At 44.9% G+C, this 26504-nt stretch overlaps 1 protein-coding gene across 4 annotated transcripts in view; it reads right to left on the bottom strand.

Annotated features, from left to right (window-relative positions):
- The window catches only part of PBX1 (PBX homeobox 1), a 336966-nt gene that overhangs the window by 19006 nt on the left and 291456 nt on the right, over positions 1-26504 (bottom strand). For 2 of the 4 annotated variants that reach the window (XM_018046428.1, XM_018046430.1), the window contains one exon: positions 18148-23261. The exons of the other annotated variants lie outside the window; for them this stretch is intronic. In XM_018046428.1, coding sequence (XP_017901917.1) covers positions 23169-23261 — 93 coding nt within the window. In that variant the 3' untranslated portion in view covers positions 18148-23168. Of the gene's footprint in view, positions 1-18147; positions 23262-26504 lie in introns of those variants that run through there. 4 annotated transcript variants of the gene reach the window in all.

Here is a 26504-nt window from a genome sequence, read left to right as displayed (position 1 = left end):
GGGACAGAAACCAAAGCCCAGGAGAGTCACTGCAAGATTCAAGGACATGTGAGCCAATGGCCAGAGAGGTAGCCATATTCTGGTCCTCACGTCTTTCCTAGAAACCTGCCAGAGATACCTGGAGCCAAATCTTAGAAGTCATCCCCCCTTCTCCTGGCCTGCTGCCAGGGTCCCAGCAAGCATAGCAGAAGGAGGCAGATGGATCTCATGGGGTTTTAACCATGGATTTAAAATTGTAAACTTCAGATTTTTCAGTAAAGTCAAGGCCCCATGGACCACCTCATCAACTGTCACATAGCATCTAAATAAACCTTGGCAGATGAATCAAATGTCTGGGGCTGACTGGGGCAGGGCATCCCTGAGATAATACTTAGGTTCTGTTAAAGTGTAAACTCACTGTTAATCCGTGTCAGAGGCAAGAACCAACATTCAAACTGTCAGAGGCCTATTTGCCGACGGCCGGGAGAACCCTTGTCATCTGCCAGCGAGTGTCCCCAGACACTTAGAGAGCCACTGACATGGATGAGCAACGTGCAGTGTTCGGACGATGGTGAAATGTTTCACCACCCTGGAGCCGATCTGTATCCTGCTCCATACCCGGCTCCCAACTGAGCATCACCTGAGGGAGGGGGGTGTCGGCCCAATGACCGTCAGGGACCTCCGTTTGTGAGCCCAGACCTTCCGTACGAGCCTCTCATCAACTCCCATCCACTGAGAATTCTTCAAGGGCCAAAGGAACACAAGACAGAGAATTTCTTCACGCCCAGTGACACAGATCCAGGCGTCCCCAGGCATTTTCCGATCCAAAGTGCCGTGTGGCCCTCCCTCTGGCCCCTCCCATCCCGTGGACTATCACTTACATGGCCACAGTGATCACAGGAGGTCTTGTGTCTCCACCCTTCTTACACTCCATGTAGGGGTTACTATGGGTGGGGCAACCCTGTAAACCCAGGTCCAAACATCAATTCAGAATAAGATTTTCCAGTAAAGGCTTGAACCCTTAACCATGAACATGTTACAGTTTAACAGTCCCTCCCAGCCTCCCAGCTGTCAGGATGAAAGGAGAATGATCTCACTTGGTCCTGGGACTCTGAAAGACCTTTCTGCCCTGAAGAGCCGCTCTGAAACCTGGCTCCTTCAAGGGAAGTAAGGACAACTTCATGGGGACACTAGTTATGAGAGTGGCCTCCCTCAGAAGTCACCTCTGACTCTGGCCAAGCAGGAAAGCATCAGCCAGTTTCTTAAGCTGCCGTCGTACACAGGGAAAAATCTGCAGCTGACTCTGAGACCCTCTCTTCTTTCTCTCTCTCCATATTCTCTCCTTTCTCTAGCACGGAATGCTTGGGGCCCACCTGAGACCTAACATTTGTCTATTTTGAGAATAGATGAGTATTTATTAGAATTAAACAGCTGGGAGCCCTGTGATATTTAGACGGGTATTAGGAGGAGTGTATAAGAAGAAGATAATGCTGGGTCTTTTTTTCTGTAAACCAGTCTGGGCTTAGTTACTGAGGGGATTTCTTGGGTCTCCTGTGAGAGCCAGATACAGTTAATTTCCTGCGAAAGCTGCGGGCTGGGCCACGCTGATATTGCAGTGTTATTTAGAATAGAAAGGTCAGGCCTGAGATTGAATAATCATTGACAAGAAATCCATGGGGGATAGGAAGCAGTTGGTGATCAGTGACTGAAGCCTGGCCTCACTCCACCCCTCCTTCTCTTCCTTCTCAGGATCTGGCTGATCCGGGGCTTTGTTTAGCATTCTTCTCTGGAAAATGTTTCTTGAACTCTCAGAGCTAATGGGCATGGTGTGTGGAGACAGAGCATAAGACAGCCTTTGGGCAGCATTGCAGATGGGATGCTCAACCTTACACACTTGATGTGCCTGAGCTGGGGTCACCCTTTGCCCCGGGCACCTGGGTGTGAATTTTCAAATTACAAATGGTAGCTTTCTCCTCAGTACCTAGAAGCACTCGGAACCTCAATAGGACATTTTTCTCTGCCTGGTCTCTGAGACAGAATCTCTGTAGCTCAGTCTCCCAGTATGCCCCTAATGTGAAGTCAAATGTGGGATGTTGGGCAAGCTCACCAGGCAACCTGATGGATGAAGGGCCTGCTGTGTGTCACGCATGCACTGTGCCCTTTGAAAAAGAGTGTTTCGTGAATCCTGACAGCTCTGAGATCCCTGCTTTACAGATGAAGAGAAAGGCTCAGGAGGCTCGGAGAGGTTGAATAATGTGCTCATGATCTCCTAGCTCTTAGGCAGCAGAACAAAGATTTTAAACCTAGGGCTTTTCAGGTGCCAAGTATGTGCTCTTTGTCTGTCTCATGCTGTCTCATAAATTTCCTAATCTCCAGTTAGACTCCTTCTCTGGTGCTGCCTTCCTTCTCTTTAATCCATTCACCCTAGAACAGTCCTCAGAAATTCTGGTTTTCAATAAAAATTTCTCTCTTGTTGAAAACCATCAGGAGTTGCCATATCAGAGACCAGATCCCACATACTGGATGGCAAGAGGTGGGGTCCAGCTTGGGAATGGGAGAAGTGGGCAAGGGGATTTCTTTGGTGCCTTTTGAAACTCAGATGCCATCCAAGTTACTTCTTTTAAAATTCAATTAATTTCTTCAAACTTGTTTTGGAATGATTCTTCAAAGCATAGTCACTTGTTTAACTTGAGAACCTTAAGGGCACAAATAATATTGACAAAATAATCAAGATGTAATCCACGACTTATCAGTTACAAGTTAATAACTATGGTTAAAGTTATTCTGAGTGTCATGAGTCGAGCCAGATGAGGGTTCGTGTCCATGGTTCTGGTTAGAATGAGGTCAGGACTGAGGTTATATCTTTGTGGGTAGCTCACAATCTAAGTAAGATCATCAACAGGGAAAGTCATTCAAAGACAACTGCAGGGCGCAATCGGGCACATTTGGTCTGCTGCAGCCCTGTGTTGTCACGGAGCGTTCTGGCATCTGACGCTTTCTGAGACTCCATGGCTGGGCAACAGGAAGGAGTCTTGGATACTGGACTGGGAAATAGAAGGAGGCTGGACCAACAGACTCTCTTCCATGGTTGCCCACCCTGGAAAAGAGGCTTGAGTACCTTTAAGTATGAAGTTCCTAGTGGGTGATTAGATGACCTGAGTTATCTCTTTTCTCCCAGATTATGGGAATTCGCCTCCTTCCCTGAGATGCCAGTTGATCACTATTGTCAAATTAGTTACAGAATAATGAATAGAGACATTTGTTTGGCTTTTACAAAATTTAAAATTTTGATTAAGGAAAATAATATTCATTTTAAGGACCATGATCTGGTGGTTAGTATTTGGACTAGAGGTCAGACATCTTGAGTTTTATATCTAGATAGGACTACACATTTCAATTTTTTGAAAGAATTTAGGTAGCTTTGTGCCTTGAGTCCATTTCCTAATGCCATAGAAAGTGCAGGGACTTGCCATGGGCTAGGGAGTGTTTAAAATGTGAGTTCTTTAGCCCAGAAAAATATCTGCTGTTACCTACTACCACCTTCCATTCCTGCTTCAAGTCACACACCTAGGCCAGAACCACTTCCTTCTTGCCACCTGTACCTGAAATGAGATGCATTCTGAAATGAGATCTGGAGAGCAGAGCATGCACATTCTGGAAGAAAAAGATGTATGAGAGAGTGCTCAACAGTCCGGACACCGAAGCCTGACTGCTGAAGTTTAAACCTGGCTCCTTCACTCTGTAGTTTTAAACTTCCAGGAAATTTGTTCAATGTCTCTGTGCTTCGGTTTCTTCATTTGTAACGGATATTATGATAGTACTTATCTAGATTTGTTGAGACACTTAAAGAAGTGGATGTATCCCTTAGAACTCTGCCTGGCCCGTCAGAAGCACAGCAAGGCGGACACCTGTCTCCAGCTGCCTGTCACACAAACACACCTTCAAGGTGCCCCTTCCAGCACCGAGCCCCCCACATGGAGAAGAATTGCTTATGGGTCATTTGTGGTGATTCCTCACCTGTCTGGTTCAGGTAGGTGCTGCAGGCTCCTAGGACCTTAGTCCCAGACCTTCCTCTGGATGTGGTTCCAGAAGCAAACCATGAGAGGTGACTTTGAGATTGCTTTAGGGCAGCACAAACCCATTCATTCATTCACTCAACAAGGATTTGTTGAGAACCTCCTAGGAGCCAGTACTACCTTGGGCAATTCACTCCACAGTTCCTGCCTCTCAATTTCAGAACGGGTATCATAACATCTGCTCACAGGTCAGGCTCCAAAGGCTTGTGTCAGCACAAGCTGGACAAGTTGGTGTTGCCAACTCGATGACTGTCACTCTCTCCAGGATAGTGGCCCTGCTGCCACAGGTGGCAATCCCTCTGGTGCAGAGCGGCACAAGATCAGATGGGTGACCTCGGGAACACGGGTGCCTGGGCACCATCTGGCATTCTCTTTGCCTTTGATTTATCAGTGCAGAGCTATCCCTGTGCAGCACCATCAACACGGGTTTGGTGACACCTTTACTGCCTGGCACAATGTAGAGCAGTGATGATCTTATGCAGTCGAGGACAAAGTGCAGAGACACCTGTTTACTGGGCCAGAAAAGGCCACAGGCACTGCCCGGGAGAATGTGGGCATCCCAGCTCCCCAGGGACAGATCATGCTGAGCAGAGCAGCCAAGGTCAGTTCACGGTGCGGGTTGAGGGTCGGGATGTCTCGCATGTTTCTGCAACCTCTCCCCACTCCCTTTCCCAGTTTGCTCTGCTGACAGCCACCCCTGAAGTTTATAGGTATCATTACCTATGAAAAATCTGTTCTGTCGGAAGACAGTCGGGGGTGGGGATGGGTGGCAGATTGCAATTTAATGATCAGATTAAAATATGCTAAAGCAAACAAATAAATAAATAAAGAGCCCAGCCGCCTGGATGGAGCACCACAATTCATTCCGTGGGCAACAGGGACCGGGGCTCCAGAGGCCCGCTCATAATTCACCCCACAGGCAGGTTTAGTAGCCTGTTACTATATGACCACAAGGAGAAACAACCCTCCAAGACAGATTTACACTGAATGGCACTGGAAACTGAAGGGCTAGGGGCTGGGAGAAAAGAGATGGGAAAGTAACAGTGGTGCTAATCACGGGGGCAGAATGGGTGTTCCAGTTTCCAGTGGCAATGTCGCTCTTCCTCTTCCAGTCTCCCCGGCCCCTCCATAGCTCACCTGCTAGAGTCAACGCCACTCTGCGGCACTGAAATGCAACACGCTGAGACCACGTCCTGTAATGTGGGGTCATGTTTCTACTTCTACCCATCTCCCAGCCTGTGATCTCAGGAGGGATGAGCATGTAAACTGTTCCCCTGTTATCCTTACTTTTAGATGCCAAAATGTTGCTCCATAGGTCAGTGCTGGATGGCTGAAGGAATGAGCTATTACTCTTCAGAGCTTGGGTCCCTTGCTGAGGACCTCCTTAGCGGGGCCGCCTGGAGTAGAGAGCAGGGAGGTGAGGAGCACGGCGGCCAGGCCCCTTGTGGTCCTCCCACATCCACCTCCCTGTGCTCCCTGTCTTCCTCGGGGACTTTCTCTTGCTCTTTCTGGTCTGTACCTGCCAGGTTCTCTCTTCCAAGACAACTTCTGTATACCTGCTGTTCCCCTTGCCTAGAATCCTCCTCTCATCCATCATTACAGTTAACTAATTTTCTAATTTGCAGCCCAAGAAGCCTCCAGAAAACATTGCTGACCCCCTTGACTGATTCAGTTCTCTTTATTATGAATTCTCAGAATCATCTATCTTTTTTCTTATTACTTATCAAGTTGCAGATGTACACCTATCTCTGTGAATAATGAATTGATGCTAAACACCTCCACTAGGCAGAAAGCATTCTGAGAATAGAGACTAGGTATTTTTATTTTTGCCTGTCATCTGCAGTATCCACAACAATGCCTGGCGCACAGTAGGTTCTCAGGAAACATTTATTGGAGGAACAGGACTTATCCTTAGAGATCTCATTATCCTACATGCAGTGGTCATCACTGAAGCTTCATGCCCCCACCATATCCTATGATTCCATGACGCACCACCCTTCACCTTCCACTGAAACATTTACAGTTATAATAACAGCTCATCTCCACCAAGCTAGAATGCAAAAACTGATTAGGGCAGCTCTCCACCAGGGCCCGACATGGCTGTGGATTGCTATTGTGTCTGAAGGGACAGGAAAAAGGGTAAGGAGATCTGAGATAATCATTCATTTCCCACCTTGGGGAAAAGTCTTTTTTTTGTTGTTCACACTCAGCAAATGATGCTCTTGTACCAATAACAAATGTCAAATGCTCTTCCTGGGACTTGGGGGAGAGAGAACATTAGCAAAGGAGGAGCAATTCAGTGAAAAGGACAGAATTTCTGTTTAAGGATTGAAAAGCCAAGTAACAAATGTCACCAAGAGACTCTGGGGAGAGAGCTTTGCATCAGCCACCAGTACTATGGAAAAAATAGATATATCTCTGGCCGCTTTTAATCATCTTGCACTCACCACGGCCTGGAATCTTCCACAGGGTCTCCCTCTCTCACAGAAAGATCCTTAGCTCTCAGCTCTGTAGCACATACGTGTGGGTGTCTTGTTGGACCAGAACTGGAGAAATAACCAGGGGAGGCTGTCAGAGCAACAGGCCAGACCATATCCTGTGACTCCTAACACAGCACTGCAAATTAGGAGGCCAGCCTTGGGGACTTGGCTTCTGGTAGTTTTCTTGTTCCCTTATTTGTTTGACAGCTATGAGTGAAACTCCATGGTAATCATGGGAACAGTTGTTCAGGCTCCTGTATTAGATTGTAATTGGGATAGCAATTTATTCACCTTTTTATTCCCCCTGATAAAAGTGCTTGGGAACCAAATTGAAATGGACATGTTCTTAATGTAGAAGGGAGGCAGAAGGAACCAATAATTGCAACACGACTTGATGAGTGCCACAAGAGAGGCATAGGCAGGGTGCTGTAGGGACAACAGTCCTCCCTGGGGACTCGGGGGATGCTGTCAGGGGCACCGAACCTGGAAATATGGGAAGGAGGAGAAGGGGGTGACAGAGGATGAGATGGTTGGGTGGCTTCACAGACTCAATGCACATGAATTCGAACAAATTCCAGGAGATGGTGGAGTGGAGAGCCTGGCATGCAGTCCGTGGGGTCACAGAGTTGGACACGATTTAGCAGCTGAACAACAACAAACTCTAGCAGGGAGAAAGTCATTTCCGACAAAAAATGCATGTACAAATGCAGGTCCTAGGAAAGGCACTGGGTTTTTATTTACACTAGATTTTCTCAGAGTCCTTGCCACCATCCTCTCTGCCCCAGATACTCCAATTGTTTTCTAACTGGCTTCACTATTTCCAATCTTATTTTCCTTTTGTCTACTTACAACACTGCTGCCAGTGGCATACTGTTAAAACTTAGTCTTATCATATTACTCCTCACCCAAACCCTCTGAGCCTCCAGGTTTATGCAAAGGAAAAGCCAAAATCCTCACCACATCCTCCAAGAGGCTCTGTATGTTCTGCCTTGCACTGTTCATTCTCTGACCATATTACCCAATAATCTTTTCCTCCTTCTCTCTCCATTTAAATACACTGGGCTACTTGCGATTCCTCAAAGCTTCCTGACGTGTTCTTGCCTCAGGGCCTTCTGCTTGGAATCATCTCAGATATCACAGTGGCTTCCTCCCTCCCCACCTTTAGCAGTTCGGTCAAACTGATTTTCCTAGTCAGTCCTCTGGACCACTCTGTCTTGATTTTCAATAGCACTTTCATCATCCTGTCTTACTTTCCCCCAGCACTAACCACCATCCAACATACCTGGTGGCTCAGGTATGGTAAAGAATCCACCTACAATGTGGGAGACCTGTGCTCAACCCCTGGGTTGGGAAGACCCCCTGAAGGAGAGCATGGCAAACTATTCCAGTATTCTATGCCTGGAGAACCCCCATGGACAGAGGAGCCTGGCATGCTACAGTCCATGGGGTCACAAAGAGTCAGACAAGACTGAGCAACTAAGCACAGCACAGCACAACATACCATTCATCTTATTTATTTTGTCTCCTCTCTATTTTCCCCTCCCATGGGAGTCCTAGACTAGTAAGCTGGCAGGCAGGGCAGAGTGTTTGTTCAGTGTTGGCTGAGTAAAGGATAAATGAATATGTTCTTGCTCAGTTGCTAAATTGTGTCTGACTCTTTGTGACCCTATGGACTATAGCATGCCAGGTTCCTCTGTACTCCACTATCTTCCAGAGTTTTCTCAGATTCAGGTCTATTGAGTTGAGATGCTATCTAACCATCGCATCCTTTGCCGCTCCCTTCTCCTTCTTCTTTTGCCTTCAGTCTTTCCCAGCATCGAGGTCTTTTCCAGTAACTCAGCTCTTCACATAACATGGTCAAAGTACTGGAGCTTCAGCTTCAGCTTCAGCATCAGTCCTTCCAATGAATATTCAGGATTGATTTCTTTTAGGATTGACTGGTTTGACTCCTTGCCATCAAAGGGACTCTCAAGAGTCTTCTCCAGCACCACAATCTGAAAGCATCAATTCTTTAGTGCTCAGCCTTCCTTTATGGTCCAACTCTCACATCTGTACATGATTACTGGAAAAACCATAGCTTTGACGATATGGACCTTTGTTAGCCAAGTGAGGTCTCTGCTTTTTATTATGCTGTCTAGGTTTGCCATAGCTTTTATTCCAAGAAGCAAGTTTTTTTTGTTTTGTTTTTTTTAATTTCCTGGATGCAGTCACCATCTGCAGTGATTTTGGAGCTCAAGAAAATAAAATCTGTCCCCATTTCCACTTTTTCCCTTTCTACTGTCCATGAAGTGATGGGACCTGATGCCATGATCTTAGCTTTTTGAAAGTTGAGTTTTAAGCCAGATTTTTCACTCTCCTCTTTCACCCTCATTAAGAGGCACTTTAGTTCCTCTTCACTTTCTGCCATCAGAGTGGTATCATCTGAGGTTGTTGATATTTCTCCTGGCAATCTTGATTTCAGTTTGTGATTCATCCAGCCCAGTATTTCACATGATGTACTCTGCATAGAAGTTAAATAAGCAGGGTGACAATATACAGCATTGACATCCTCCTTTGCCAATTTTGAACCAGCTTGTTGCTCTATGTCTGGTTCTAACTGTTGCTTCTTGACCTGCATGCAGGTTTGTCAGGAGGCAGGTGAGGTTGTCTGGAATTACTGCCTCTTTAAGAATTTTCCACAGTTTGTTGTGATCCACACAAAGTCTTCAGCAAAGTCAATGAAGCAGAAGTAGATGCTTTTCTGGAATTCCTTTGCTTTTTCTATGATCCATTGAATATTGGCAATTTCATCTCTGGTTCCCCTGCCTCTTCAAAACCCAGCTTGTACATCTGGAAGTTTTTGGTTCACATACTGTTGAAGCCTAGCTTGAAGAACTTTGAGCATTACCTTGCTAGCATGTGAAATGAGTGCAATTGTATGGTAGTTGGAACATTCTTTGGCATTGCTCTTCTTTGGGATTGGGATGAAAACAGACCTTTTCCATTTCTGTGGCCACTGCTGAGTTTTTCAAATTTGCTGACATATTGAGTGCAGCAGCATCTTTTAGGATTTTAAATAACTTAGCTGCAATTCCATAACCTCCACTAGCTTTGTTCTTTCCTATTCTGTTTTTTCCCTCTATTTCTTTGCATTGTTCACTTAAGAAGGTTTTTTTGGTTTTTTTTTTTTTTATCTCTCCTTGCTATTCTCTGGAATTCTGCATTCAGTTGGGTATATCTTTCCCTTTCTCCTTTGCCTTTCACTTCTCTTCTTTTCTTGGCTGTTTGTAAAGCCTCCTTAGACAACCACTTTGCCTTGTTGCATTTTTTCTTGGGGATGGTTTGGTCACCACCTCCTTTACAATGTTACAAACCTCCATCCATAGTTCTTCAGGCAGTCTCTCTATCAGATCTAATCCCTTGAATCTACTGTCACCTCCACTGTATAATCATAAGATATTCAAAAAAATCCAAAAATAATTAGCTTTAAATGAATCACAGACTTCATGTTTAGAGTGAAGTTGGCAGAGCTGCTCTTAACCAAATATGTGAGGTCATGCCATGGGCATTTGTCTTTATCCTTGCTGCGTGCTTCAAGACCCTATCTCTCTTTACCACTCCCTCCCATTTTTTGGCCAGGCCAGCAGTTTGCGGGATCTTAGTTCCCTGGCCAGGGATTGAACCCACGTACCCTGCAATGGAAGGGTGGAGTCTTAACCACTGGAGGGCCGGGGAAGTCCCCACACCCTCTTTCCTGACCTCTTACTACCCAAGTGCCAGGGATCTTATTGGCGGGGTGGGGGAGTGTGACCTCCCTCCATGGTCTTACTTGGCCTTGCTGTCTTCCTCTCTTTTTCTCCCCTCCACTCTTGCTGTCCTTTATCATTTCTTCTTCGATCTCTTTTCTTCTCTCTGTCCCATTCTCCTCTCCTTGCTGCCTATTTTCTTTCTGCACCCTCCTCTTTCTCTCTTCCTACCCCTTCTCTCTACCCTCAGTTTTTCTCTGTCTTTTCTTATTTCTTCTCCTCCTCCTTCCCTCAGTTCTTTCTCCCTCCCATTGTTTCTCCTTTGTCTGAGGTGTGTTTCTCCTTTGTCTGTGCCTGTTAGGTGTGTAAGATGGTGCCCCTTGAGCTCTAATAATGTATGTGGGGAGATAGGATATTTAACAACATTTCAAGGCAGGGCCAAAGATACACACCCTGGAGGATTTTTGGAGGAACAGATAACTCCAGGAAGGAGAAAGGCTTCCTAGAGGAATTAGACCTATGCTTAAAGAACAAGTATGTGGGGACTTCCCTAGTGGTCTTGTGTTTAAGACTTCACCTTCCAGTGAAGGGGGTATGGGTTTGATCCCTGGTCAAGGAGATAAGATCCCATGTGTCTCATGACCAAGAAAACCCAATAAAACCACATTAAAGAAAAAAAAAAAAGACCAAGTGGGTCTGTGAATAAGGTACGGCCATCATTTTAGGTGGTTGATATAATCACATCATGAGCGAAATTTGCAAAAAGGTTAAAAGAAAGGAAGAAGCTTGGAATTTGGGGAGGGGTACTATGAGAAGACCATTGGCTACAGCCAGTAGTTCTTATTTGAGCTTACAGGAACAAGGAGGCTAGCTTAGTGAAGGACTCTCAGAATTATATTTTCTATCATTCTAATATTGTTTCTTTATCTCTACAGAGCAACCTAAATTTATGTACAGATGTTTCAAGAAAGCAATTACTAACTGATCCAAGTGATCTGCTTCAGTGGCATATTCCTAGCACACAGCTGCCAGGAGGCATTCGTTGAATTGGATGGAGTTGAATTACTGTATGACTAGGGGAAGGAACAGTAACAATATTCCAAGTTTGGGAAGGCTTTAACTCAACATTATCATTGCTTCTGGGGGTTAGGGATGCTCGCCTAGCATCCTTCCACCTCTCCTTGAAGTTAGATGATTTAAAATAATGGAGACGGTCATACATTTCCTCGGCAGCTTCTTGGGCTTCCTATCGTTCTATCCCTTGATGGGTTTAGTCGCTTCAAATCATCCAGTAGCAAGAATACTTTCATTCTAATCCACATCTGCTCCATCAGCCCAGCCTAATCCCATTTCCCCCTGGATCGGAGCTTTTTGTTCATGGACATCATAGTTTTAAAACCTTGCCCAAGCTTGTTAATTGATGAGTACAGTTGTTATTCATGAGCAAGGGCTTAGAGATTTGTGTTGTTTTTTGTTTAACACTTTGTCTTGTTGAAAAAGCCTTTCCAGTGGTAGTCCCGCTAGACATTAAGGTCCTTCTGAAATACAGAGCCACTGTCAGCACACAGGAGGTGGTCAAGTGCATGCTTGCTTACTGGAGAAATATAAGGGTGGTCACCCAGCCTGTGGCCTGTCTGGCAACTGTCTGCGATGTCTCAGGAGAGGAGCCCAGGGCACTTGCAGAATTCTCAGCAGAGATTTGCTATTGCCACAGAGGAGGTATGGGCCAAGCAAGGAAAATCCCAAGGAGGGAATTGTACCGGAAAAGCAGTAATGTGCAGAGAGGTAAGATCGAAGACCCAGAAATAAAAGAGCTAGGTTTATATCATTGTGGGTTTGCTCTTTGAGTTGGGAATATCCCTTAGCAAAGGGAATGACTACCCACTCCAGGATTCTTGCCTGGAGAATCGCATGGATAGAGGAGCCTGGTGGGCTACAGACAGACACGACTCAGTGACTAAATCTTCCATTTTCACCATGTCATTGAAGGTCAAGATGCAGTGAACTAACTGATACAAACTTGGGTGCAGAAGACAAGTGGTTAATGTGATGGATGATGTCACAGTCTTTTGTTATCTGGCTACAGGGGCAGAGGGCCCTGTTTGAACTTCCAGGCCATGTGCACATGAGGAAGTCAGAGCTCTCCAAAGATCTATACTCTGGTTTGTCTTCTTAGACATGCTTGGTGGGTGATTCAGACCAGATCTGCACAAAAAGGCTTAATTTTCAATTTGAGGTAAGAGCAGGGAAGGTCTGATGTATTCCCTAGGACAGTTTCCCAGAGCCTTGCATTTAGAGAGCAACTCAGCATCTGCTACTGCTAAGTCACTTCAGTCGTGTCTGACTCTGTGTGACCCCATAGATGGCAGCCCACCAGGTTCCCCCGTCCCTGGGATTCTCCAGGCTAGAACACTGGAGTGGGTTGCCATTTCCTTCTCCAAACTCAGCATCTCTTTGACCATAAATAAAAATTCTTTTTTGTTGAGATAAGTTGAAGGTATACCACCTGATGACTTGACTTGAGTATATTGTGAAATGATTCCCACAATAATTTTTAGTTAACATCCATCATCTCATAGACTTAAGGTGGGGGTGGGAAAGGTTCGCTCCTCATGAAGAGAACTTTTAGGATCTACTCACTTTCAAATATACAGCCTTAACTGCAGTCATCCTGCTGTGAAAGTCTTGATTCTCATTCAACTACTGCTACTTGTACTGATTAATAAGAAACTAGAAAACTTTCAGCCTTCTATGTAGGTAAGTTCGGCCTGGAGGACTTGCAAAAAAAATCCCGAAGCATTTGGAGAGCAGAGTATCCGCTGAGGAAAGAGGTTGCATGCCGAAGCCATTAAAATAAGACGTAAGAGCACATCACATCCCCTCACCCTGGAAAAGGATCAGAGAAGTTGGCATGTGGGAGACAACTTTAATGACCTCACAGTTCTGTCCAAGACCAACTCTGCTTATCTACTTCTAAACATCAACTTGTTTAAAAAAAAAATCCTACATTTTCTTAAGATAGGAATAGTGCAAAAGTGAGTGAGAAATGATGGAAGACACATTAATTGAGCCAGAGAGATAACAGGAATTTTCTCAGGAAGGACAAGATCTTAGTAGCCAGGCTAGACTGATATTAAAAAAAAAGAAAGAAAGAAAAGAGAAAATATGCCCATAGCTAATAGCTCTTTACAATGGAACTATGGAAAAAGAGGACATCCTGATTGCAACTAGTTCAGGGATACAGATGCACCCAGATAATCAGAAGTATAAATAATACTAATAATAAACATGCTTTTAGCACTTATGTGTATCAGGTGTTATTCTAAGTTGTTTTCAGTTTTTTTAAATTGATGTTAAATTGGTATTTATCCCTGGTTCCTGATATAGAGTTCCTAAAACCCTCATATTTCCTAAGTGATAGGAGTATGTTTAGTGGGCTCCTTAATTTCTTCAGGATGGGAACTGGTCAGAGAAAGACTAAGCCTTGATCATAAAATTGAAGCTTTTAGCTCCAAATCCCAATCACCATGTAGGAAGAAGGGCTAGAGATTGAGAAAATCATCAATGGCCAATGATTTAATCAATTTAACCCATGTATTGATATCACCACAAACACCTCTTAAGCCATAGCATCCACATGCTGGGAGGGTGAGACAACCCAACTCCATGGAGTCAGAGGATCCTGCACTCAGATCCCTTTCAGACCTTCTCTTTATATCGATGATCATCTGTATCCTTCATGCTGCTGCTGCTGCTAAGTCGTTTCAGTCGAGTCCGACTCTGTGTGATCCCATAGACAGTAGCCCACCAGGCTCCCCTGTCCCCGGGATTCCCCAGGCAAGAACACTGGAGTGGGCTGCCATTTCCTTCTCCAATGCATAAAAGTGGAAAGTCAAAGTGAAGTCGCTCAGTCATGTCCGACTCTTTGCAACCCCATCGACTGCAGCCTACCAGGCTCCTCTGTCCATGGGATTTTCCAGGCAAGAGTACTGGAGTGGGGTACCACTGCCTTCTCCGGCATCCTTTATAATAAACCAGTAAATATAAGCTTAGTGGCATCCTGAGTTCTGTGAGCCGTTCTAGCAAATGTTCAAACCTGACATGGCGGTTGTGGGATTGCCTGATTGATAACTGGCCAACCAGAAGTGCGGCTGACCTGATGCTTGCTATGGGTGTCTGCAGTGAGGGCAGTCTTTTGGAATGGAGCCCTGAAGCCTGTGGGGGTTTGACACTAACCCTCAATAGTTAGTGTCAGAGTTGAATAGGATTGTAGGAGATCTATTGGAATGTTTGAGAATTGGTTGATATGAAATAAAAACCTCTCATTTAGTGTCAGAGAACCTGACAGAGATTCAAGTTCATGTGGTCTGGCTTTTAAGATCTCAGTGAGCAAACTACATGTATCCCTCACACCAAAGGTTCTAAGAAAGACCCACTTAAAGCTGCAGTTAGTGGGTAGGTAATGAAAGCAACTGGAGATGTTCCAGTGGGTGACTTTTTAGGTTTCACTAGGTGATACAAGAAAATGTGGACACATTTAAAAGGGAAAAATCAAGAAGATCAAGTGGTAAAACACTGCGAGAATTATTACTGAATTCCAGCACAGTAGTTAGTGTGTATAGGAATGCAGACATGTCCTGTGTTCTGAAACTGAAGCCCAGGGGATGGCTGGGGAGGGCAGGCACATACCTATTGGGCAAACAATACCTCAGTGGGTGATGGAAAGATACCTCTTGTGAAGTTGGACCCCTCAAAGGGATTAAAGGTGAGCAGGACCTGTCTGAACAATGGAAGCCTTGGACAGATCCAGAGTAGGCTAATTCTTTACCGTCTGACCACCAAAAAGCTACTTTTATGCTGTTCAGAGGTGCTTATTGTCAATACTGGTGAGTTTCACTGGCCGGTGGGGTTGGTTTTCATGAGACAGATGGAATTTGGGCTTGGGGTGTCACCTGGACATAATGAATGGACCCTATGATTAATGAATGGACCCTATGATTTATCCAGAGGAATCCAGAAGCATGAGATAAGCTGTTTTTTGCATGGATTCCATGAGAATATGGGCTTCCCTGTTGGCTCAGCTGGTAAAGAATCTGCCTGCAATGCAGGAGACCTGAGTTTGATCCCTGGGTTGGGAACATCCCTGGAGGAGGAAATGGCAACCCACTCCAGTATTCTGGCCTGGAGAATTACATGGACAGAGGAACCTGGTGAGTTACAAGCCATGGGATCATGAAGAGTCAGACACGACTGAGAGATTAACACACACACACATACAGGAGAATAAACAAGGTCAACGTTTCTCCCAAGCTCGTGGGCCCTTACAACTCGTCTTGCCTACCTACTCTCACACTGCCCAGAGTGGTCTGGGAAGTATACCTAAGGCTAGAAGCCAGAGGCTGTGTCTCCCTGTGTCCGATTGGCTCAGACAGTAAATCCCCTGCTCTCTTTATCTGGTCACTGTTGGAACTTAACTGCAAGGTGTGGGAGGAGCACAGCTTCACGCCTCTCTGGGCCTCTGGTATAAAGATGTATGGTAAAGCACCTTCCTTGCCTCACGCAGTGACTTCCTAAGACTAAACTCTTGTGCCATCCTTCACGCTGAATATTTCCAGAAAGGAGGCCATATTTTGGATAACAAAGGGTGGTTGGAACATTGGTGTCCTGCTTTCTTGTTCAAGTAGGGGAGGTCACAGAAGTCTACCAGGAGAAGCAGGTAGAAATCTATGTTGAGGGTGAGGGTGTGGAGTGCTGAGCATATCAGATTTTGTGATTCTTAATGCTTTCGACTTCATTTGAAGTAACTGCTGGCCACTAGATCTGACCCTTCTAGAGAGCAATAAACATGGGAGAGACTTCCTCAAGGGCCAGGCAGGCTGCCTTGAGGAACAGCAGCTCTCCTTTCATGATGACCATGGGCTGAGTACTGAAGTCAGGAGTTTAGACAACAGCCAAATGTGCAGATTGTTGAGGAGGTGGCTCAGCTCTGGCCCCCGTCGTTATACCTCTTTCTGGGTCTTCTCTGCTAAAGAGTAACAGAGCCAACCCTGGGATGTTACTGAAAATGTCTTTCTTGGGAGTCTATCCTGTGCAGTGAAACAGCTCTGTGGGCTTGCTTTTCTCACTGATCCTGGAGCATTAGGTGTGATGAGACGGCTGACTACTCAAGGAGTTATTGTGTGCCGTTATTGCCCGGAAGTGGCTGCCTAGACAGGCACCACTTTTCCATCCTTCTGCCCACCCCTCAACTCTTGCATTTAGGAATATGAATGGAAGGGAGTTCTTGGTTAAGGCTTTCAAGAAGTGGTGACCCTTCTACACACCCTTTCCCTCCTGCAGGTCAGATGTGAAGGACTACAAATTCCTGCAGGCTGAAGGAACTGGATCCCTGAATCACTGCATGAAGACAAGGCATCCTGACAAGGAATGTTTGTTGGGGGCTATTACCATTATTAGTGAGAAACAGACTTGTACTGAATTCGAGGCACAGGCTGCGGTCCATGAGACCGCGAAGAGTTGGACACGACTGAGCCACTCCACTTTCACTTTTCACTTTCCTGCACTGGAGAAGGAAATGGCAACCCACTCCAGTGTTCTTGCCTGGAGAATCCCAGGGATGGGGGAGCCTGGTGGGCTGCCATCTATGGGGTTGCACAGAGTCGGACACGACTGAAGCGACTTAGCAGCAGTAGCAGCAGCAGTCTTGGTCTACTACAACAGTTTAGTACCACTCTTAAGTAATAAACTAGGTGGGTGGGTGAGGTTCACAATTCTCCGGGCAACTAAAGGACGAAGTGGTCTAACACTACCTTGTATACCCAAACTTCCATAAATGCTCCCATGTTTAGATTTGCAGAGGAGACATGAGGTCTCCATTTTGATTGCTGAACATGCTCTCCAAATCAACCTTGGCAAGACAGCTTTATATTTTTGAGGCCATTGGTCCCTTAGCTTATCTGTTAAGAAAAATGATGATTTGACCCCCTCCTATGATGGTCCATTCTTTTCATCTGTTTTCTATTGATTACAATCATGGTAGGGATGAAAGGGTGAGTGATTGGCATTTTCAATATAGACCTGCCTCTCTGGGGCTTTGGGCAGAGCCTCCTGAAGCTTAAGGTGTTAAGAATGAGAAAATGATGCATGTGATGCCTCTCGAGGAATGATATGAGGAATGGCAGGCAAGAAGCTGCATCCCACTCTATGCACAAATAAATGGTGTTAAGGGCCTGGAAGCAGACTTAGGTGTTGAAGGCTGAAGTGGTGATCCAGCCAGAACACTCTGAGACATTAAACTCTGTAACAGACCACAACCCCAAAGGTCAGGGGCTCATTGTGAGTGTAGACAAACCTCTGCAAGAGACGACCACACGGGATGGCACACGTAATACACGGCAGGCATGTTTGCCCAGTGGAGGAGCATCTGTCATACTTCCCGGAGCTGGGTGGTTCTTCTAACTTAGATTCATTCCTTCCCCTGCAGCATCTTTCTGGTACCACAATTTTCCTTATGACCAGATCAAAGCAAAGAGAAGGGAAGGAGAGCCGGTGGAAGATGGCTGTGACCCTAACATTTTAACTGGTATTTGGCTGATGGCTGCCGATCACAGACAAGCAGACAAAACTGGGTGCTCTGCCTTCCTGCAGCACAGCTAATATTCACACGTAAAAACTCCTTCTTTCCTTCCTTCTCTCCCTCCCTTCCTTCCTTTGTGGGTGAGGAAAGTAACTCAAATTTGTCCCACTGCAAATGTAGACTTTAAAATGATGAGGGCCACAGTTTAAATTATAGTCCACATTAAACTAAATCATAGTTTGGAGAAAGACAAGTTATCAGCAGGTAAGAAAATAAATTTACACCAAATACAAGTATACTTTTTTTTTTTTGCAACAAAAGAAACTATTTATTTGGAATATGCATTACCAGTACAAATTAGGAGACTGTAAAACCTACACCGTGTTAGTATCATTAGAGAACACAAAATTTCAGTTGGAATCAAAAGGGACAGAAGCCTGTGCTCTCACAGAAGCAGAAAAGCTTAAAATTTCAAACCCAAAACAGAGCAGAGCTTTGCAGGTTTATACTCTGAATAATAAGAACAGGGGAGGAGGAGTGGGAGAATAAAACCAACAACCAAAGGAAAGCACTTCAAAATAATTGAAAACGCCAAAGGAAAGAAGAGAGTAAGAGAGAAAAGGGGAAAACATTGAATGTTTATTAATTTTAACAAAAGGGAAAAAAAAAAAGTTTACAAAAAAAAAATAAGAGAGTCCAGAAAGCTTTGAGCTAGGGATTGAAACCATAAAGGTGATGTGAAAAGCTCGTCGTCATTGTTTTTTTATGACTTAAAAACAAGAGTGCATGCATTAGGGTAGAGACACTTCCTAAAGTGTTGCTCACTTTTCTTGCTTAGGTTCTGGCTGCTTTCTGAATGCTTAGTCATCTGTGGAATGAAAACCATTTAAATTAAGTTTCTCCAGATAACATTGCTTTCTTTTCTCCCCTAACTTAACAAAAACATTCTGAATCAAGCCAGTTTGACAATCTGCTTTAAGCAGCTGCCTAAATCAGAAGTTAGCGAGAGTTAGCCCATGAAACCAGCATAACCACTCAGCACTGAGTCTGGCTGGAAATAAATCCAGGCTAAAGGGCTCTCGGGACAGCTTCCTGGATCTAGTCTACTGAGCTAATGGTACACACCCCACCAGAATCTCCTGTGAAATTCCTCTGGAAGAAAAAAATCCTCTCTAGTTGGAAAGGCTTTGTGGAAGGTTGTTATCAATCAGGAAGAAAGAAAAGAAAGCATTTTAACGTGACATTCACAATCAACCAAGGCAAAAACGTCTCCCTACAATATAAAAAGTTACCCTGGACCAATTCCTTGAAGTGTTAAAGGTCAAAAAAAGGAACTTCAAGTCCCTGCAGTTGTTTTTTTCCCCCAGGGACTTTGGAATGCCACACACTCCAGAAATACAGGTGAGTCATGTGGCGTCATTGTGGGGCTTGTCTCTGAAGTCAACTGAATTCTTAAGCAAACAGAAGCACATGGGAACAGCCTATTCTACATATGTCATCTTTTCACATCACCTCGGATACATATTTAAGAAATAAAAACACCAAGATCATAATCCTGAAAATTAAAAAAGCACCCTCCCATAAACAAACCAAAAATAACACAATTTTTTTTATATAGTTTAAAGAGCAGGATAAAGAAAAGTAAAGAATTTATTTCTGGGTCTCAAAGTTAATAAACATAATAACATGTTAGGCTGTACCTATTATGCTCACTATTCCAAACTTTTTTTTTTAGTTTACAAAATGAATTACTGTCACTTTTAAACATTGTGAAACAGGAAATGGATGTGCACAACTCGACACTTTTCTAGCATTCTTGAACTAATTCACAAATGCAAGAAAATAAAAGAAAAATGGGGGAAATGGTGAATGTAGGTAGTTGGGTGTTAAAAACTAATGCAGGAATGATGTGCATTGTCACAGAAAGAAGAGGGGAAATTCCCCATCCTGTTTTGCGTGCTAAGAGGGTCATTTTTAAAATTTTTATTATAAACACTATTAAATTCAGACCGCTTTTTTGGTTTTTTTTTTTCTTTATCTGAATATACAAGAACATTCATTATCAAATGTTCATCATCAATACTACAAAGAACGAGACACAAGTCGCAAGAAACAATGGAAAATGTTAATAAAGCTGAAAGAATCGTTGAGTATTTTTTTGTTTTTTTTTAAGTTGTTTTTTTTTTTAAATTTGAGTTTCTGTAGTTTCATCTTTTTTTGGTATCGAAGTCAGGTTTTTCTGGGCAGAAAAATAAAACTCAGAAGGCAAGGGGGGCAGGGAAAGATACGTGAGAAAAGGCAATTGGCAAATAAAAATACACTACCACAGCAAAAAAAAAAAAAAGTAAAGAAGGTGCCACTTGGCAAAACTACTGCACAGGAGTCAATTCCACACCAGGGGGAGGAGTTAGGGATGAAAAGGAGGGTGTGATGAAGAGTCACAAGGTGGGCAAAGCTTAGGGCGAGTTTTACTTCTCAGGGGAAGTCGGCTGCGGGGATAATGGAGTACTCCCACTTCCATCAGAAAATGAAGGAATCTTGGGGCACATTTTGGTATCTGTATGACTGACCTAATAAGAATTCCCAGGGAACTGTATTTCCAGAGGCACGCTCTTTCCATACCCATCCTTCCGCTGTCAGCATTCTCATGCTTCCCTTAATACAAAAAGGGCTGGTGGCCGCCATATCCGACGTGATCATGGGTGAGCGGGGGGAAGGTAAAGAGCGCCGTGTGCCGAGCTGGGTAGGGATGACACAGTGAGGGGTGAGCATCAGTGCAAACCACTGCAGGGAGAGAAACTGCCTGTGCAAAGGTGGCACCACTCTAATCTCTTTCATCAGCTTAAAATGGTGATCATTCAAACCAAATCTGCAATCATCCTTCCTGTTTCCAAGAGAACCCTTTTGTGTCTCTTTCGTACTTTGCCCCAAGTCAAGGGGATACAATCCTACCATATTCCTGTGTGGGTAGTTTCAATAGATCCCTGCCACTCAGGCTAAGTTCTTCCCTGTTCTAATCACTGTAGAATGGTCACAAGATGTTTCCTTCCAGGAAGCCTCTTTATCAAGTTCCGTTCTGATGATGGCACAGGTTAGTAGACACAGTCTTCCTACTCCTCTTAGCCATCCAGGTATGATGCCATCTTGCCAAATATTTACTTTTTGCATTTCCTTCAAATACACACACCTTCTGGTTGCTTTCCCCTACCTCCCAACACCCCCACACAGGAGCATTTTCTAATCATTACTGTAGTGCCGTGCAGAATGTCCATGATCTTGTCAGCTGGTCATCCTCCCCCCTCAGGGCTTTATACCTCTCCCAGAGGCTTTCTCAAACAGAGCAGATGAGACAGGGGACTAAATGCTTATGAGGCCACATGTTGGATTCTAGTACAAGCTGAGAGAACCAGATCACATTTTTCCAATTTAGAAGCTTATCTCTACTCTACAAACCAGCCAGGCCTAAACAAACAAAGAGAAGCAACAACACTGACTCTGCTCTTTGTCCTCATGGTGACGACCTCAGGCATTACTGCTAATCAAAAGTTAGAACAGAAAAACCATGTATCCTCCCGACACAGCATGGGCCAGTTTATCTTAGGGAAGCTACTTCCCCTGACTTCACAATTATATATTGGGTATGAACGAAATCAATTTCTTCAGTCTTTTGGTGAGCCAGGCATAAACCCATTTTACAGATGAAGAAAATGAGGCACCAAGAGATCTGAACACTTCCCATTTAATCAAAAAAGATGCCATCTTTTCTCTTGGCACAGTTGGCTATGAAGACTCTGAGTTCAGGTAAAATTAGAAAACAGTGTAATAGTACATACTCTTCACTCTTAGATATTCCCAGGGAATAAAAGTCACAAATATTTTAACTGAAAGCACTACCTCCCTGTCCCCCATCACTCTGAGGTCTTCTGCATAAGTAAACAAAAAGTTTGTCTCATCCATGTTCTTAAACAATTTTCTCCTCCAGGACAAGAATGTGGTGCCATATGACACTTTGGATAACTGATGCACTGTCCCTAACATAAACACAAAACCGAGACAGAACCAAATCCACTGCAGACACTGGAAGTACTGTGTGGCTGCCCAAGAGCTCCAGAGGTGGTGGGAACACCAACAGTTTAGGAAGTCTGCCCTTCATCATGTTCAAGTCCTGTGTACGCCATTCTGGTGTGTGCAGCCTGGGGCCCTGGAAGCCCCAGGCACATACTGCTTCTCCATGTCAGTGACCTTCACTCAGAGTGGCTGCTTGGCTCTCTTGCGCTCACAAGGTGTAATGCTATGGTTACTAACACAGGTATTCATATGTGGCATGTGACTGATTTGGGGCAAGTGAATGTGTGTCTGTGCACGGGTCTACATGTTTATATCCCCATGTGTTGTGGGGAGGAGGGGTGGGATAAGGTGAAGGGTTGTAGGATAAGAGCCTTCCACTCCTTAGGGATGCATTCACCACCATGCCTAACTCAGACCTGGTTTTGCAATAGGTTCTGAACATTGCTTACAGCACGGTCTCCAAAGACTGTGCTTCTTGAGACCAAGAGCTGTCACTGGAAAGATGCAAGAGCCTCTGAGAATCCTGCCCTTCTTGCTCCTCAAGCCCTCTTTTGCTGCCTGACTTCCTGCCTGGGAATCAACCTGGTGGGGGTAAAACCAGCAACTGTGGCACTTGCAGAAGCCCAGCAGTGACAGCCCCCAGGGAATACCTGGGGCGACAAGGAAGAGGAGGAATTGTGTCCTAAGCAGTGCTGCCCTCAGGGAAGGCAGAGCAAGAGGAGGCAGGGTGGCCTGGGACGAGCAGGGCAACGTGGCGTATTCCTGCCGAGAGGTAGTGAGAGTAAACGAGAGAGACAGAGGACTGCCTGATAGCAGAGGGAGCGAGGGACCGAGGGAGGGGATCTGGCTCCTCAAACCACCAGCAGGAAAACAGACAAATGCTTTTATTATGTTCTTTGCGTTTTCCTCTTTAAATTCCTATAACTGTTGAAAATATCCTTCAAGGATGTAAGAGAGGGCAGGGACCCAGGGAGTCTAGGACAGAGGGAAAGGGGCAGGGAAGATGACGGACACCAGGCTGACAGCTGGAGGCAGGGAAGGGTGGCTTCTACCCAGAAAAAAAAAAAGGGGGGGGGGAAGAGAGTATAAAGAAGTGTCCAGATTGGCTGAAATAGCATCCCAAAGAAGAGAAGAGAAGGAGACTCTTATTGTGTTTGCTGATTGCTTCGACCTCCAGTCTGACCGCTTCAGCGTTGAGAAACCCTCCCTCCTGGCCCTGCCTCGACTGGAGCACAGGGTCAGCCGGGATGCGACTGCTGGGAGATCAGTTGGAGGTATCAGAGTGAACACTGCCAGGGCCTTCTGTAGGGGAGGTCACTGATGAAGGGGTAGTAGCATCCTGCCAACCTCCATTAGCCTAGAAGGGAAAAAGGGAGAGAAGTCAGTCCTCTGAGATTGGGTGGCTGTTCTTTGCAGACAATGACAATAAGGCAACTGAGGAAAAGGGCTGAGTACAGTGCCTGGCACGTGGGGACAGAGTCAATGGATGGCTGTGATTGTGGTCAATAATATCCACCCCCAACCCCACCCTCAGATGAGTTTGGGTCCTCCCAGCGAGCCTTTGGACACAGTATTGGCACGTCCACTTCTCACAGGCTTTGTCATTCAGTCCAAGCCATCAGAGGGAAATTCTGTGTGCTCTAGGATGATCGCGGCTACTCTGCTGGCCAAGGGACCGAGTTCTAGCTCTGACTGGCAATGGTTAGCTATTGGCTCTGGCAAAGCACTCTCCCCTGTCTGGCCTTGGGTACCCCTTAAGGAAAACTGAAAGGGCAGCTTAAATGCTTTCTCAGGTCCTTTCCAGCTCTGGATGTGGCATGTATACTGGGAGCTCAGGCACCTGTGCTATGCAAGGTTCTGTCCTAGATGCTCAAGGGTATATGACAGGTTGAGATCCAGTTTATGCCCTCAAGGATGGGTATGAGACAAGCAGATGAATGAACTAGGGTTTCAAGCGGAACCTAATACATGGCACCCCCAGCTGTTATGAAGATTCAAATGAGCCCAACATCTCCTCTTGATGGAGCATTAGCAAAGGCTTCATGGAGGATGAACTCTCTGAGGTAAGCCTTAAAAAGTACAGAGGGGGATGAGATGAACCAAACAGGTAAAACAATGGTGCCAACACCACAGGGACTGGTCTGTATGACTATATCTAAAAGGTGGTGACACGGGAAGCTATAACTTTGATCTATACGTGCAGATCTTCCTTCTAAGACTCTAAACCCAGATGCAGTAAGACAGTAGTATTGTTCCAAAAGGATTTGTTTCAATGACCACTCCTTTAAAAAATATCCCACAATTAAATAGCTAGACAATGATTTGCTATAGTGGTTAATTCATGACTGTTTACATATTTTAAAGCACTGAACCACAAGTGTGCTAAAAGGCCTCTTTTCCCCAATCACTGCGTTTCTTTGGAGATAACAGACCCTTGACACTGGAAATGTTAACACCGAACAGGCCAGGTTTTAGGCAGGGAAATTATTTTTATTGTACCTTCTTCTTTTATTTCCTCAAGTACATGGGGTACCTGGGGTAGGTGTTATTATTGCCATTTGGGACAGACCATGGTTTCTACTCCAGCATAATCCACAATACTTGGGAGCATGGTTGGCACTTAATAGATCCTGGCAAACATCCATTCACATTTCATTCATAAAAAAAGCACAGGTGTAAGTAAAAATCGAGCTTCTAGATTACAACTGATAGGACACAGGCTTCCTAACCTTTGAACCAGACTCCTTTTTCTCTGCCCTTTCCATCTATTTGGCTCCTTCTATTATTAGTTCACCCAAATCATGCTCCAATTTTCCCAGGAAAACCAAGGTTTTTAAATCAAAGCAGTTCCCACCAGTTACTTCAACACGAGGGTACAATCTTTTTCCCCACACCTCACTATAAGAGCAGATCTGGACACCAAGAGGGCAAAAGGTCCTGGGCAATGCCAAGAACACAATCCTTCAGTCTTGGATCAATGAATAACTGCTCTCAAGTTCAAACCTCCATCTCCAAACCACTGAGTCAGGCAGCTCCTCCCACTGCCCCTCTCTGTTGGAGGACATTTCCCCTGCTGTTTGTGAAAGAGAGATCAGAAAGAGAACAATAAGGATTCTTTCTCTTAGAACAGGAGGTTTTGCTACCTTTTGGGATCCAAGACTCAGAATCTGATCAGTATGATCATAATCAAGGACGGAGTTAATTCAATTTCCTCATTCAGGTTGGTCACAGCAGCAACAATATCTTAGCATCCTCTCTCAACCAAGAATACACATGTTCTTTTGGTACCATTTTTGGCTGAACGACAATAGCAGTTACATTTATTTTTTCCATGAAGAAAATCCTTTAGCATCATTTATCGTTTCAAATGATAAAAGTAAAATGCTAAGTTGCTGCTGCTAAGTTGCTTCAGTTGTGTCCAACTCTATGTGACCCCACAGACGGCAGCCCACCAGGCTCCCTCATCCCTGGGATTCTCAAGGCAAGAACACTGGAATGGGTTGCCATTTCCTTCTCCAATAAAAGTAAAATATGCTTATATAATGTTTGCAAATAATTGCACATGCAATATAATATTTGAAAATAGGAAAATTGTAGAAAAACAAAGTGTACCATGGCCATAATCCAGAGGTAATTACTCTCAGCATTTTGACATACGTCATAACAATTTTTTAGTATATCTATGAGATAGACAGATAAATTAATTAACCAGTTAAATAGATGAAAGTGTGTGTGTGTGTGTATCTGTGTCTGTTGAAAGTGAAAGTGAAGTCGCTCAGTCGTGTCTGGCTCTTTGCAACCCCATGGACTGTAGCCCACCAGGCTCCTCCATCTATGGGATTTTCTAGGCAAGAATATTGGAGTGGGGTGCCATTTCCTTCTCCAGGGGATCTGCCTGACCCAGGGATCAAACCCGGGTCTCCCGCATTGCAGGCAGACGCTTTCCCGGCTGAGCCACCAGGTAGCGTGGAATTTTAGGAAACATGCCAGGGGCTCCGTAAGTACATCATCATAAGGCAGAGAGTCGGGTGCGTGTAAAGAAGATAAAAGTCATGTATTTTAGACTCCACCTGGTATGAGACAAGCCGGGGAGGGAGCTCTCTACATCAGCTAATATCCATGATCTAGCATGTGGCACTGCACTGGAGAAGGAAACGGCAGCCCACTCCAGGGTTCTTGCCTGGAGAATCCCAGGGGCGGGGGAGCCTGGTGGGCTGCCGTCTACGGGGTCGCACAGAGTCGGACACGACTGAAGCGACCTAGCACCAGCAGCAGCATGTGGCACAAAGACATGTCATTACATTGCTCACAAATCACCGCCATGGCTATTATTGAGTCATGCTACAACTCCTTAAAATAACAATACGTGGTGCCCCAAATGAAGCCATTAGTAAAGAAAATGAACTCCGTGGTGTTTCATTAGGAGGGAGTTAGCAGAGCACAGTGCATTGACGGGAAGGTTCTAGGAGACTTGTTTTTGGGTCGTCTCTGAGTTGAAATTACTCAAACAGCAGACATTCGATCTCTTTTCTTCAAAAGTTCTGTTTTCTCAGACCACTGCACAGGATGCCAGAGGGGACAGGAAACTCACAGATGGTGG

The sequence above is a fragment of the Capra hircus genome, chromosome 3 (assembly GCF_001704415.2).
Source record: "Capra hircus breed San Clemente chromosome 3, ASM170441v1, whole genome shotgun sequence".
Lineage (NCBI taxonomy): Eukaryota > Metazoa > Chordata > Mammalia > Artiodactyla > Bovidae > Capra > Capra hircus.
This window is presented reverse-complemented; position numbering and strand designations above follow the sequence as displayed.